Source organism: Lissotriton helveticus, chromosome 12 (assembly GCF_964261635.1).
Source record: "Lissotriton helveticus chromosome 12, aLisHel1.1, whole genome shotgun sequence".
Taxonomy (NCBI): domain Eukaryota; kingdom Metazoa; phylum Chordata; class Amphibia; order Caudata; family Salamandridae; genus Lissotriton; species Lissotriton helveticus.
This window is the reverse complement of record NC_136073.1, coordinates 108,384,965-108,401,158: the sequence shown is the minus strand read 5'-3', so window position 1 is coordinate 108,401,158 and position 16,194 is coordinate 108,384,965. Positions and strand designations below refer to the sequence as shown.

Below are 16,194 nucleotides of genomic sequence, written 5' to 3'. Positions count from 1 at the left end.
GGCTAAATAACCTGGGGCGGAGCCCCAACGCCCACAAAGAGAAACCGCCACTGGGATTTAGCCATTACCTCCGTAGCCAGGGTTAAGGTGGGGCGGGCTCCTCGGAGACTCAGACCCGGCAGTAATTAAAAACGGACATTGAAACGGGTCTCTATGGGGCCCTATATTGATGCCCTTAACTCTGCAGGCAAAAACACAGGCCGCTTTCTGAACAAGGACTATAAAAACCATTAGGGTAGTCCATGCAAGTGACGTATCTTTACTTAATCTTGCATTCCCTAATAATCTTGCGTTTTCCAGGATGCATTTCTGTAGTTTATTTCTCCTGCAGCATTACTATGAAAATTGAAATGAAAATTGGTATTTGTAAAGCGCACGGCTGCTCCACAGAGTGTCCCAGCACTACAGGACCGACTAGGGACAGAGAAATCACAGTTCGAAAGTCGCATTAAAGACAAATCCAGAGGCATTATATCCGGAAAAGCCAGGTTTTTAGCGGTCTCCTGAAAACAAGCAGGTCTTGGTTAGTGTATTTTGTCAGCCGAGTCTCCTCTCGGCGTCTGTGGGTGTTCAGGTTATGGATGGGTGTTAATCGGTTTTAGCCCCCTAACTAGCCAGACATAATTCACCAGTATACATTAATAAAACCCGCTTTCTGGTTCTATGTTCAAAAACAAGCATTTGTATTGCAAATTGGTCTCGTGTTTGAGAGAGTTAGAGGTATTGGCACTGTAAATGACAATGTCTTTTTCCTACCAAAGGAGTCCAAGGAAAGAAAATGGAAACAGAATGGATGATAGAGAAAGGAGGAAAATCAAACAGATGTGACGACTGCGGAAAAGGGACAACTCGGGTGAAAAGAAAATATAGGGGAAAATGGAAACGGCACAATAAGATAGAATGATCAAAAAGAGAAGTAAAGAAAGTAAAAATGCACAAAGATCAACAAAGTAAAGAAAGCAGGAAATCGAGACAAACAGAAGAAGAAAATAACCAATAAAAGCAGAGCGAAACAGAAGCAAGGTGGGTGAAATGAATCAGAAGGGCGTGGCTTGCTAACCCAGGTTGGTAATTTCCATGAAATCCCCTCTCACAGACTAACAAAGCATTTCATTTCTCCAGATTGTGCAAAATGTAAGGAAAGCAGCCAATGCATAAAATCAGTTTTAAAGTAGTTTGAAACTTGTAGCCTTTAAATGTATCCAGTTCCCCCTCCCTTTGGTTATTCACTGCAATAACGGAGTCAGGTGTGGCGCTACCAGCTGGTAGCACAAAATAAAGAACTGCAAAGCGCCTGAGGTGCCATCGGTTGAGTTCCAGCCTGCAGATTAAGCCATGGAGGTGTGGGTGAGTCATGTCTTGGGCGATGGCATTTCAGAGTCGTACAAATCACGATTTGGCAAGGTTCCTTTGGCACCCGTTCAAAACTAGAGCATCGATAAACCTGCTCGGGCTGTTTGGGAGCCTTTCTCTTATTATGCTAGCTTGGTAGAGGGAGAGAAGGGCAGTAGGAACGGGCAGAGAATGCGAGGGGGATAGAAGGGGAGTAGGAACGCCAGATAATGTGAGAATGAGAGATAGGAAGAGAGGTGCAGCGAGAAACATAGCGAGTAGGAGAAAAACAGCAAAAAGACTGGCAAAGAAAGGAAAGGGCAACCGCACAGAAAGGGAGACAGGAGGAATAAAGATAAACAGATGAAAAAAGAATGGGAGGAAGGGAGAGAAAGACTGGCACTGAGATTAAGAAGGACTGAGATGCAAGGAGAGACTAGGAGACGCACAGAATAAAAAGAAATGAAAAGAGGGACACGGGGCAAGACAATGGGACTTTTACAGACCGGTGCAAAGAGAAATGGAAAAAGATCAGAAAATCTGAAGAATACAAAGAAGCCCATTTTGCATCGTTCACGTAACCAAGTGTGTAACGTGGGGTTGCAATTACGGTAACCTCATACATGCACTCTGCTCTGAAGCTGCTAGTAGGCGGAGGTGCTGACAAACGCTTTAAAAGAGGGCGGTGGCAAACCAAAATGTTAGAAATAAAGTGTCCAAATAAACATTTGATCATTATTTTTTAACACGCACTCCATGATCTTGCATGGTCACTGTGCTGTGCAATACACTCCACTGTCTTATATGGCTAGATCGGTGCTACACAAATACTGAAAATAAAATACAAACATATATGAAATGCAGCAAAACTGTAAAATTAGGCACAAACCCTGGATCATCGCTGCTGTGTACACTTCACATATTCTTGCCATACGGTGTTCAGAGAACACAATCACGCTTCTAATTTAGCTAATCTTGCCATTTCCAGTAAAATACAATTATTCTATCACATTTAGCAGTTTTGGTTATAATCCTTCATCTATGGATCACTACATGGGCAACAAAGCGGGTCTATACTGCAGTAAGCTAATCACAAGCAGTAATACAGCTTGCAGAACTGAGCAAAGCCAAACATCAACTATGAAATGCTAAATTGCCAGTGACAGAAAGCTCAGAATCACTTCACACAACATCAAAACTATGCATTGAGCAGCTAGAGAACATTGGAATGGGCTTCCATTTTCAAACTCGAGCAATCACAATATTTTGCCCATTAAACACGTGTAGCAGTATCTGCAGTGCCCATGCACACAAGGCACTCCACCACACCGGACCAATGTACCTCAGACGACTCAGCTTCTACACCCCCACCCGCCAGCTCCGCTCCGCCGACCTCGCCCTCGCTACAGTCCCCCACTTCCGAAGAGCGACCTCAGGCGGCAGATCGTTCTCCCACCTCGCCGCCAAGACCTGGAACACCCTCCCCATCCACTTACGGCAGACCCAAGACCTGCTGACCTTCAGAAAACTCCTCAAGAAATGGCTTTTCGAGCAGTAGCAACATTCCCCATCCCAGCGCCTTGAGACCCTCACGGATGAGTAGTGCGCTTTATAATTGATATGATTGATTGCACAGGTGAGCGATACGGGCACTTCGAGTGAGTTTGTTTATTAACAGTTATATTCCAACACGATTTAAACAGACTAAGAATGCAGTCTATTAGACAATATGCAAATTGCACATTGCTAATATTTCCCCCAAGGAAAATAATAAGGTTTTAAAGCATTAATTCATGAAATTACCTGCGTTGGGAATTCACACGGGTTCACCATATAAGGTGACCAATCTCCCATTTCCCATTAATTACACGGGCCGTCCGTATATGCAGCCTAATATCCGTTCCCAGTTATTGCTCTCTTTGAAAGGAAGATAATTATCAGTAATTACAGTACTTCCGGGCTACTGACATGAGCTGCAAGGAGAGGGTGAAAGAAAAAGAAGTGCACTGAAACAAAATATATTGACACTAGTGAAAGGATCCATGTAGCAGGGTCAGTAGCCAGGGTGGCAACAAAACAGCCACAAGGCGGGACAAATGTTCACTATTCACCAACAAAAGCAATGCAATTTGTCATGGCAGACCAAGCAACCAGTGAAAAAGCAGTGGGCATGTTCAAACCTCAGAGGGTATACAGCATGCCTCGCAGAGCAATGCATGCTCTGCAGACTCTGGGCTCACCCTAATAAATGCAGACCAGGAAATGTAGGTTTTTCCCCTCTGTCTGTGAAAGAAACATTTCGGTTCTTAATTCTGCTTCTAAGACCTTCAGTAGTGGCTAGAAAGATGCCCGGCATTCAGCTGTGCTAGCCAGGCTGCAGTGATGATTAGGCCTACTTCTGTCCCAGCAGCTGGAGCAGCCAGGGAGTGCTGGCTGGTCCAGGTACTAGTGTGTGGGCAGCAGCCTTCATGCAGAGCTGGCACCATTGCTGCTAGTGGGAGCCAGTTTGTGCAGGAAGTGGTGTATAGTTGTGAATGCTGTGGCACAGGCCAGTTTTGGGTTGCCATTCTGTGAGGTGCAATCATGTGTGCATGTTGCTATTTGTTCTTCATTAGTGGAGTTTGTGTCTCTGGCCTGTGATTCACATAGTCTGCCTCTTCTGGATGTTCTGGGGAGTGGGGCTCGGTGAAGGTCAAATTGCAATGTGGAGAATTGTTGTGTTTATCTTTAAACTACCATGTGCTGTACATACTCATACTGGAGTCAACACGTTGTTGCTGTTTATATTGGAATATGGGAATGTTGGGGAGATGTGGGAGTTGGGTAGTTACTGTGGGACTTCGTAAGTGGAAGGACGTGTTGGACTCTTTCCTGCGTGTTTGTTAAATAAAGTAGTCTACCCACTTCGTTGTTTAGGTGGCATCCCTTCATAACAAGTTTGGTGACTAGCTGGGTGTGATTTCAAGGAATTTCTGCAGCTTTGCGGCAATGGAACAGGGAGTTTTTTTAAACCAGTCCGGAGGTTCCTGCTTGCCCGAACAGGACTGGTGGACTGAGGACAACTGCAGCGGTGCAAGCAGCGACTCACAGGAAGATCTTTGTTTTGAGAAGCACCTGTAGAGGGCTGTAGGAACATGCGCATATGCGTCATAAGGTTGCAAGGATGCAACCTTTGATTGTGCGGTTGCTAGGCAACTAGTGACGTGCAACCCTGTCTGGGCACATCACGTGACCTTCATTTTGGAATGGTGTAGAGTAAAATGATACATTACAGTCAGTGCATCACCGAGCGCTTTGTGAGGCGGGATCATTTAAAGGTGCTGGCAAAGCTCAGGAGGGCAATACTTGCTGGCACAAGGATCCATTGGCCAGGAGGGCTTTTTCTCCATGGAGTTGGTGCCCATACATCCTACTGTTAGCCAAGGAGGCTGTAACTGTGCGCGCCTGTATAAGATGAGGAGCCAGTATTTGTGATGATCCTAGCCAGTGTTTCTTTTTGACTGGGAGACACTAATTTTTATTGCAATTTCTGGCAAATTTATGCACAAATGAAGTTTGGCACATCTTTGGGCTTGACCTTTGCAGGATGATTTCCACATTTTTGTGCATGTCAATAGCACTGCAGGGATTTCATTCTAAGACTGCGGCGCAAGCTGGATTATATTTAAATGATGGTTGCAGGTCTTCGGCAGCGCACAAGCAAAATATTTTCATATCTTAATTCTGCGGTGACTCTCCCCCAAGTTGTGCACAGCTAGTGTTTACCAATGTCACCTTTCAATTGTATGTATGTCTATTGGTGATGTGGTAGAAGGAAGTAACTTGCATAGTCATGTGTGCTTCTCATACATTTGAGTTGGCACTACCACAACTATTTTTAACTTTCTCTGGTGATCAAGTCATTAAGTGGCATGAGTGGAAAGAGCATTTTCTTAATTATATTGACACCATTGAGGATAAAGAGTTGTCACAATAAAAAAAGAGAAGCACTCTTAGCCTCATTAGGTCCTCAAGGGCTCATAGTGTACAATGCCATGGAAGAAAAACCTCACCGTTCTAGTGATTCGGAGGTTTACCAACATGTACTAGAGGTTGTGGATAAATATTACTCTACTTCCATGTGTACTGCAATTGACAGGCGTAATTTTTTTAAAGAGAAAACAGACCAAATGGAGCCTGTGAAAGACAATATCTCTGCTTTAAAAAGGCTTGAACTAACTTATGTGTAGGTTAGTGACATTACATGATGAGCTAATTCATGACCAGATCCACATATATGTCAATAAGAAGAAAAGCAGAGGTTGTGGATATATGGGGAGGCATCTTTAACAGATGTGATTGCAGTGGTTAAGAAGGCTGAAATTTCAAATTTGTGTGCAAAGGAAGCTGCAAAGTTAATCAGAAAGTCAAAAGAGACTAATCCAAAGTACAGGATGACACCAAGAGTGTCGGTAAGAGTAAGGAGAGATAATGCTACAGATGTCAGAGTAAAGATCACTTACATATAATAAAAAAAAGTCCTGCAAGAGACCAAATGCGTATGGAGTGTGGCACCAAAGGGCATTTCTCCAAGGTGTGCAGGATTGAAAAAGCAGGTAAAACTGTAGCTAGAGTGCAGGAGGAAACTGACTCGGATTCTGGCTCAGAATAGTCTCAGAGTCAAAACACAGCGACAATGATTTTGTGCTGGGTATCAATTAACATGTTAATGGCAGCGATGTCAATCTCCTTTGCAAACACTCTATATCAAAACGGGTGTGTGACATGAAGATTTCGATTGTGGCTGACTGGTTCGCCATACACAATCATGGACAAAAAGGTGTGGAAAGAGAAATTTGTAGAAGTTTTAGGAACTCCCTATCCGTACCAGATGTAACCCCTGAGAGCTTTATGGAGGACCCCAGTCCTATGATTGGGTTTAGGAAGTTGTCACTTGAGTTCAAACAGAGAAAAGCAATGTGTAAACTTTACGTGGCCGAAGAGGGGTCTTCCGTTCTAGGATGGGTTGATCAGAGGTCCCTCAACATTATCTTGGACCCTAATAGTTATGAACAAGTTTTAGTGTTTGGGGATGAGAAGCAAGTAGAGTTAGCTTACCAAGAGAAATACCAATTGTGTTTATAGGGAAGATTGGCACACTAAATGGTTTTTTGCATAGAATTGTGCTAAAGAAGAATACTATTCCCAAGGTACAAAAGGTCAGAGACATTCCATGGATTCTCAGAGGAAGATGTGAGCAATTAGATTGAAAAATTGCTCCTTGCAGGGGTCATAGAACCGGTGAAGGCTTCTGAGAAGAATTTTTTTTTTATTGAAATACTCTCGACCTCATACCTGCATTTAAAATTGAATTTACTCACCCGCTGCTTAGCGGAAGCCCAGTTCAGAGAATCGCAGACCACCATCTTAGGTGAAGGCAGGAAGATCAGGTTAATCCGCCATCTTGTGCTACAGTCTAGTTGTTTGAAGAGGCCCAAACACACCAGCATACTTAAGGGAGTAATATGCAAGTGCGCAGCGGGCGCGCTGATAGTGCGCAGCGGGCAGCGCGCCAGAGCAAGCCAGTCTGCGCCCGTCTGCGCTTCGGTCACGCCTACCGCTAGGTATGCTGCCGGTCGGAAGGTAGAAGCTGGACGAATATCCTACTCCAGGAAACAACTGTTAGACATAGGTAAAAGACAGATTAATCAAGAGCATCTCCTGCGACCCCCAACAGGATGTGCCAAACAATACTTGAATTTTTGACTGGTCAACTGTAGGTCTATGATAAAGCATCATACAGAGATATCCTTGCTGACTGAAGATATCAACTTAGATGCTTTGTTCTTGACCGAGACTTGGACCAGTTTGGATTCTGCTGTCGGGTTGGGGCTGGCCTGCCCAGAAGGCTATAAAATCTTCCACAAACCCAGGAAGGAGGAAGAGGTGGAGGGGTCGGGCTAATTTATAAAGAAAATGGAACTTCAACCCTTTGAAGATTGATGAGTTAATAGGGATAGAACTCTTAGGCTTTTCTCTTTGACTCGAAATGATGCCTGCTTACAGGAGTGATCTGTTATAGACCCCCAGGACAATGCACCTATTATCAAATGTTGCTAGACACCATCACCAATTTAGCTCTTACCCACTCCAAACTGATTATATTGGGTGATTTCAACCTATGGGACAACGGGTGTTTAGGACATTTGAGAGATCTGAATCACACCTGCAACTCTATCAATTTACAACAACTAACACAACCAATACACCAAGGGGGACATATTGGACCTTGAATACGCCAATGCAGAAGAAATGAAAATTGTTAATATTCTGCCCCAAAGCTGGAAGGATCGTTATCTGATCCACTTCCATTTCACATTGAATAAAACTAGGGATATTAATAAACATCCAGTGTTGTGTCGGATGGGCAGGGAGTGGTCAAAACTTGAGAAAATGATAAACCATTAACTCTTCTGGAAAAAAATCTATTTGCTCCAACCAGCTCAGTGAAGAATAATTATTCTGCACTCTGCAAACTTAATCTCCTCCCTAAACTCAATAGGCCCACAAAGAATACTTAAAGTCCGGAAAAAAGCTTCAGCCCCTTGGTACACTGGTGAATTGTAGCTATTACAAGTGGCATGCAGGATAGTGGAAAGAAAATGGAGGAAAAATTACTTGGCCCTAGATAAGAAGGAGTTAAGATATATACAAATAAAGTATAAGGAGGCCATCTTAAGGCAAAAGCTGACTTTTATGCGGAATCCATCTTATAGGCCCCAAATAGCGCTAAAGCCCTCTTCACCATTTTTAAGAGCTTGTCAAACCCTACCTGTATGAATAATAGGGTAATTAATTCGCAATCACTCTGCTACGAGATTGCATCTTACTTTAATGAAAAAATAGTTGGTGATCTTCAAGTTAATACGATCATGAATTCAGATAATTCCCCTCTATACAAGGACAGTCAACAGCAGGCAAGTAATAGCCTGTAAAACTTCGAAATCATTACGGAGGATGCTTTTTACCTTTTGGCCCATGGTGTATCTTCCGGATCCACTCTTGATCCCCTTCCACACAGGTTTTGGAAAAATTTAGCTCAAGGTACCTTTCCTTGGCTAAATCAGATTTGCAATCAGTCTCTGGAGATGGGAGAAGTTACGGATGCTTGGAAGCAAGTTGTGGTGACACCACTACTAAGAAAAAAACACGTTAGATCCCTTGCTTCCAGCAAAATTTAGAACCATCTCGCTTCTCCCTTATCCCATCAAAATCCTAGAGAAAGCTGTCAGCAAAACTCTTTCACGCTATCTAGAGACCAACTCTGTTGGTTGAGGATCAATTTTTTTTTCCGCCCCTGTCATGGAACCGAATCAGCATTGATCACCGTGATGGATAATTTATGGATGCGTGCTAACGGTAGCGACACCATTTTGGTGCTACTCGATATGTCAGCCACCTTCGATAGAGTGAGCCATGCGGTACTGCTGGAACGTTTAAATAAGATCGGAGTTAAAGGACTGGCACTTAAGTGGTTCCAGTCCTATTTAACGTGCAGACAGCAAATGGTAACACTGGAACCATTTACATCAGCGAAAACACTAGTACATCATGGAGTCCCTCAGGGATCTTCAATAAGTCCCATTCTTTTTAATATTTATTTGCAGACTCTTTTCCCACTGATTAAATCCTTCGGAATTGACCTAGCCAACTACGCCGACGATACCCAACTGATATTCTCTTTGGAAGGGAAACAGGCAATCTCCCTGGATACCTTTCAGGAGTGTATGGGTCGAACAGCTGAGTGGCCGAGAGGCTGAGAAGTAATTCACTTCAACTAAACAGAGGTAAATCAGAAGTGATATACTGTCCAAGTGCTAAAATTCCTAGGCAAAATCTAAACAACTTTAGACTTAACCCCAACCGACGAACCTCCGATTCCAACAAATACAGTGCGAAATCTCAGAGTACTGATAGACAACAACCTCCAGGTGGAGTCTCAGGTAAACAAAACAACTAGTACCTGTATATCATTACTTCGGATGCTGCGACAAGTTCTTCTGCTGCTTCCTAGCGAATCACGTTCTTCCGTGGTAAGCAGTATAATCTCTAGCAGGCTGGACTACTGCAACTCTCTGTATTTAGGTGCCCCCCAATACATCATTCAGAGACTGCAAAGGATTCAATCAATGGCTGCAAAACTGGCACTTAATAGAAAATGCAGATCCTCACCCTCCCTAGCATTAAGGGATCTCCATTGACTCCCAATTCAGGCAAGGATCCACTTTAAATCTTTGTGCATGATATATAAGGCACTACATAAGTTAGGCCCATTGCAAAAGAAATTCAATTGGTATGTGCCTGTCAGGCAACACCGGTCATCCAACACAGGCCTGATTAAAATCATTAGATCCAATCGTACCAGGATGGGAGACCGAGCCTTTAGTGTGGATGCCGCCCATCTCTGGAATGAGCTTCCTCAATCCCTAAGGCAGGTCAATTCACTGATGTTAAGAAGCCTGAAAACATGGCTCTTCCCTAAGATCTGACTTTATCTCCTGTTATATGCAACCTTTTCGATGAGTGAGAGCTTCTTTTATTCAATTTCTGAGCGCCTAGATACCCGTAGGGTGATAGCTGTGCTATACAAGAACCCAACTCAACTCTTAGTGGATCTCCCCCATTAGTGGTGGCCAGACGTGCCAATCGAAAGATCCGCTTACCTCATGTACCTTAACAGAAACATTGTTATTAAGGGTTTTCGTTATTCAAAACTAACGAGCCGGACCGTGACTAAAGGCATAGAATGGTTTTCCTCAATTGATCTGTCCTCCGCTTACCACCAGGTGAAACTTCATGAGGAAAGTAAACCATATTTATGACACCCCCTGCCACAATGGATCCTCAAGGTTGTTATCAATTTGTATGCAGCCCGATTAGACTTGCAGCTGCCGTTTTCCAAAAGTTAATGCACAAATTGTTCAAAGGGGAAAAGGAGACTATTCTTCCAGAATTACATTTTGGTCAGGGGGGAATACAGGGACCAGCATGACTGCAGGTTGCATGATGTTTTGGAAGTTCTGAAGGAAAATGGGCCTACGGCGGAGCTTAAGGAATGTAAGTTTGCAGTGAAAGTATTAAACTACCTTGGACATGAGATCACAGCAAAAGGAATTAAGTCAAAACAAAGCCCACTTAAGGCAGTTAAGGAGGCTCCAGAACCAACTAGTAAGGATGAACTACGATCATTCCTTGGGCTAGTGAAAGTTTATTAAGTTTGTGATTAACTTTCCAGAGAAAACCTAAACGTTACGCCAGCTTCTAAAAACAGGGTCACATTTGCCTAGACAGACACTTTACACGTTGATTTCCAAAAAGTTAAAGACTGAATATGTATGGCTGGAAGTCACTCAGCAAGGTTTTTGCGTTATGACTACAGATGCGAATTACAAAGGGATAGGAGCTGTACTATCTTGGAAGGGTCCCGGGGAAACATGTATAAATGTTTTGCTCTTCATTTATAGAAAAAGATTCACTGGCCATTTTATGGAGTTTGGAGCTATTCAGGAATTGTGTGAGGGTATGAAGTGGAGGTAAAGTGTGACCATAAACCTTTACTTAAGGTGCTGCCCTCAGGTGCTCCACCTAGAATTGCGAGAATGTCTGTACGTTTATTGGATTACAGATACACTTTGAAGTATCTTCCAGGTGTTAGAAATAAGGCAGCTGACTGCCAGTAGGTTACCATTACCGTTGGAAGAGAGGGTCAGAAATGAAGGAGGAAATGTGCGTGGCTTGAATGGGTGATGAAAGGATGATGGACATTTCTCAGGGGCGGCCTTAGGCATGTGCAAGCTGTGCACCTGCACAGGGCCACCAAACCCCAGGGGCCACCATGCCAATATATATCCTTAATATAATAATCCTCTGAGGATGGATACATATTTGTGTGGCGACCCCTGGCAGGGATTTGGCAGCCTCGGGCTCCACTTCCAAACACCCTGACACCCCCCCCCCCTTCCTGGCTTCCGCGCTCCGCCCCGCCCGGACCCCCTCTTCCGGGCCCCCTACCTACGCTCCCTGCCCAGGGCCGCCATGAGCCTAGAGCCGCCCCTGCATTTCCAAAGAAGAAGGGTGCAAGGCAAGGGAAAAGAATATCACCATGGAGAATGCGAAGAGATTTTCATTGAAGGCTGGCCAGAAAAGACAGGATTGGATGATGGTTGAAGGGCTTTTTGGGAGATTGGAGTGAACTCACAGTCATGCAAGAGAATGTTATGAGGGAGGTGAAAGGTGTTCCCCCTAAGGAAATGAGGGAGTCTGTCAAAGTTGTGCCATAATGGACATTTGAGTATTGTCAAAAGTAAAAGGAGGATTCAAGAGAATTATTGGTGGCCTGGCACTGAAGCTGAAAGCGAGAGAATTGTCAGGGATTGTTATTTATACATGGATGCAGATTAAGTCACAGGTGCAGTTACAAACCCAGTTGCGTGCTGTATCTTGTCCAGAAGTGGCTTGGGAGATGCTGAGTGTGGGCATCATGGCGCCTATTGACGACAAGGGGGAAGAATCTGGGTATGCCTTAGTAACTATTAATTATTTTTCAAAGTGGCCTGAAGTAGCATTTATTAATAATAGTAATGCAGAGAATGTGGTTAGGGTTCTAGAGTACATTTTTCAGAGTGAAGGGCTACCAATGATGGTCATTACAGACAATGAGGTTTAGTTTCAGAGTGAGATGATGGAGCAGATCTTGTGTCGCAATGGAAGTCACTTTGGTTTACCATCCTAGTGTCAACGCAAATGCTTGTTTTTTTAACCACCTCTACCTTATTGCCACTCCTATCAGTATAGCCCTCACGCTTTCCCTGTGATTGGGCAGGCACAGGGAAAGCATAAGGTCTATACTGATAGGAGTGGCAATAAGGTAGTGGTGGTTAAAAAAACAAGCATTTGCAATGCAATCGGTCTCGCCTTTGGGATCTTATATGTATTTATCTATGCAGCATATTAGCCTGGGTGCTGAAACGTTTACTGTTTCTGCAGTACCACCTTTCACTGCCCTTGATAGAACTTTAAAGAGACTTGTTGTAGTTGTTTTAGAGTATCATTATGTTAGACCTAAAGCATTTTAATGCTATATACAAGAAAGCCATACATGGTGCTTATTTATTATATGCAACTAACTACTATTGACAAACCAAATATTTTAAACAACCTAACAAGCTCACACACTTGTTCTCGGCCTTCCTTGCCCTGCTCAGCTCTCTACTTACTGCAGCAAGGTAGCGGGGTTTGGGGGACTGGTAAGCAATGAGGAGAGAAGAAAGAATGCAAAGTGAGTGGTGGGGGTAGGAACGAGAGGTAAGAGCGGAGGAGGAAAGATGACAGCCTGCAACTGCACTAATATAGAGTGTTACATAGCAAACCCTTCACTGAGGGTACTGTAGCACTATAAGAAATATTATCCAATATGGATGTGTGTTTACTGACCACTGTGTGCCTTAATAATTACCCAACACCATCTAGGTCAACAAAACAGGAGGGGTAGCGGGCATGGCAATGTGAGGGACATCACAAGGGTGACCTTCTCTGTATAGTTTTAACATTAGATATGAAATTGTATTCTGAACCTTATAATATTATGAATTATAATTGAAGCACCAAATCCACTGGGTAACTTTGGTAGATGAAGGAGGGCAGTGTTGACACTCAGCCCAAAATTTAATTTGCATAGACAGGATCTTATTATGTAATACAGAAATATCCACCATCAATGAAACTGTAATGGCCCTAAGAAGCCACTGGAACACCATTCTTCCCACTGGTACCAGCAGTTCGCCATTATAACACATTTCCCCCACTAGCACCAATGACATCTCCATTGCCACATTACAGTTATTTGCCTTTCACAGCCAGCCACCCCCTCTGATTAAAGACCGGTCCCAGGATGCTTGTTTCCGGTCCAGGGAAGACATGGCTTGGCAGTTCGGGCTGGACTGTTCCCATGAGGCACAGGGTCAGACTGATTTGCATATAGCCATGTCTGAACTGGGGTGGCAGAGTGGGCTAAAGAACGGTGATGGATTAAACCCAGATCAGTTGACTGGGGGTGAGTGTTTGATTTGCTCAAACGCTCCGTCCATCATCCCCTTTGGTATCGCTTTGTTTGTCCTAAGTTTGCAGGGTATACCCGGACGTGGGTCCCTTGCTCACTTTGCCACTGGATTCAAGATAGCCTGGCTGATTAGGGTTATGAACCCGAAACCGGTCCCAGGATGCTCATTTCCGATCCAGGGAAGACATGGCTTGGCAGTTCGGGCTGGACTGTTCCCATGAGGCACAGGGTCAGATTGATTTGCATATGGCCATGTCTGAACTGGGCTGGTGGAGTGAGCTAAAGAACGGTGATGGATTAAACCCAGATCAGTTGACTGGGGGTGAGTGCTTGCAATGTTCAACACTCCATCCATCATCCCCTTTGGGTTTTGCTATCTACTAATAAAGACAACTATTTGCATGAATTCACATATCCCACACCTAACCTATATTAATGTCATCTACCACATACAAACTGGAGTAAATGCATGGAACGGGTTTCTTAAGAGCGCAATTATAATTCCACCAGTAAATAATAATAAACTCTGTAAAAAATACACTAATCTTGTGTTCTGGAGCAGTGTGCAGCCCAGAGAAAGTGTTTCGGGGTTTTATCAGGGACAGTAAGCACTATATAAATGCAATTAACAATGCAATAAGATATAGAAACCACCTGGTCCACATTAATACTGTAACACTCCGGTCAGGTTGTCAATTGTAGTACATACAGACTTTAATAAATCCGTATACTTAACACACTTACATTCACCTAGGATGAAACGGGTCTTGTCCATCACCCAGCACTGTACCAGTCCACAGCATTAAACCACCCATGACCAGCTAAACAGACACGGAGCATAAGAGACCTGGAACATGACTGCTGGCCAATGGAGGACTTTAGTTTACTCCATCACTGCATGTCCTAGAATCTACATATGACGACCACTTCTTGACCTCTTTTTAGGACAGTCAGATATGGGATGATATTACCAAACGCTACCCCAGCAGAGCACCCCCACCCCTTCTCCCTCCAACCTCTGCCTGTTCAGGACCACAAACTGTAAACAAAATATCTCAGAATGGACATCCCAGTGCAGTCACCACCCAAGTGGACTGATCATAAGAAATGCCAGATAGGGTCCTGCAATTGTGTTCGAGTCTGCGAGTTTACGGAAAACCCTAATCTATGGGTCTGTCTCACTTCATCCACCACACTGCTTCATGCCTCGTCCCACAACACAATAGCCACACCCCAGGGGTCAGCACAAACACGACAATACGTCACACACAGGATCAAAACAAAGTAAGAGGCTTGCAACCACACACCCTACTCGGTGTTACACAACACCCACGTGCACACGCACTTCAAAGCCCCACATAGTCTTCATTGTGTCCTCGTGTAATGCAACTGGTGCTATGTAAAGAGCACCGATACCCGGGTCAAGTTCGCGCTATATAAAACTCTGTAAAAAAATAAAGTGGTAGTAAGCAGTGCTTGAAATGGAAAAATAGAGGAGCAGGTACTCGTTTCTAAGAAGTGCCGGTACTCTCCCATTAAAAGTATTACATTTCTCTTGAGAAGTACTCTTCGTCTAAAAACAAAAAGGTGCAGTACTGGCCCATTTAAAGCACTGGTAGTAAGCGCTATATAACTATTGAATAAGAGTTGTATAAATGTTGCAATACAATGAGTGCTTAATTTGAGCCGGTGGGGGCGAACAGCATTAATTTTTGGGGACCTTACTCATGTTTTACAATCAGACTTTTACCGAAAGCAACAGAATGAAACACACTAACCGGAAAGAGGGGGGGACAAACAGGAAAGGAGGAAGATAAAGAGGTAAAACCCGTCACCAGGGAAGAGTGTAAGCAGCTGCAAGAGTGAGCTAAAGCGGCAGGGAGAGTCTTGCAGTGGATTATAGAGACCTGAAGTGGATTAAGGAGCAGCAGCCTTGGAATTCGGGGTGCTGAGATTTAATTGCGCCGTCGGGAGGATTTTGAGCAGCGCATTGGGCACCGGCACTTACTATTTTACAAATTAAGCACTGATTACACAGACTGACGCGCAGGGCGTGCTAGCAGCCACAAGTGTGCAATTTGTTCTAACATTTCTGACAGGGTCTGGGGGGGGGGGGGGCAGGGGCAGCAGAGAATGCAAGTTTACGTCGATATCGGGCAAGTGCCTTAAAAAGGGGGTGAGCGGTCGGATAGGAAGTCGGGGAGCACTTTACCACTTGCCCCACCCCCCGATGCACTTTACTAGCTGCCCGCCCCGGACCTCTTACTTACGGAGCCTGAGGTTAAGTCCCTTCCGTAGTTGTTGAGGTGGTGCTTGGGGCTCTGCCCCCGCTCCCCCACCAGGGTGACGGAGATGCAGTCCACGGTCCCGGCTTCAAAGAAGGAGCCGGTGGCCACCGTCACTTTGTACGTCGCCATCGTGAGGAGTGTGGCGCAGCGCTCCTCGGAGGGCAGAATAACTACAAGGAGGAGGAGTTTGGGAAGGAACCAGGGCGCCTCGAAGGCAGGGTGGGACAGAAAATGCACATCAAAAAGACTCGTTTCCTGCTTCAGCCTGCATTTATAGCCAATGGCATGCTGGGACTTGAGAACAGGAAACTACAAGTCCCATAATGCAAGGCTGTTAGCCGGTAAAAAGCCAAGAATGTCTAAAGGGAGGTCATAGACTGGCGCCCCTCGTGGCGCTGCCCAAACTAGAGTTGGTCAAGGCAGCAACTTTAAAGGGAGAGATGTCAGGGTCTGGCTCAACTCGAGGTCTCCTTGGAC

The 16,194-nt window shown here is 44.5% G+C and overlaps 1 protein-coding gene across 1 annotated transcript in view; it reads right to left on the bottom strand.

The window, feature by feature from the left end:
- Positions 1-15,896, bottom strand: part of LOC144797643 (hydroperoxide isomerase ALOXE3-like) — a 127,124-nt gene extending 111,228 nt beyond the window's left edge. Inside the window, exon 1 of the mRNA XM_078668344.1 lies at positions 15,700-15,896. Coding sequence (XP_078524470.1) covers positions 15,700-15,846 — 147 coding nt within the window. The 5' untranslated portion in view covers positions 15,847-15,896. The remainder of the gene's footprint in view (positions 1-15,699) is intronic.
- Between the last annotated feature and the right edge of the window lie 298 nt (positions 15,897-16,194).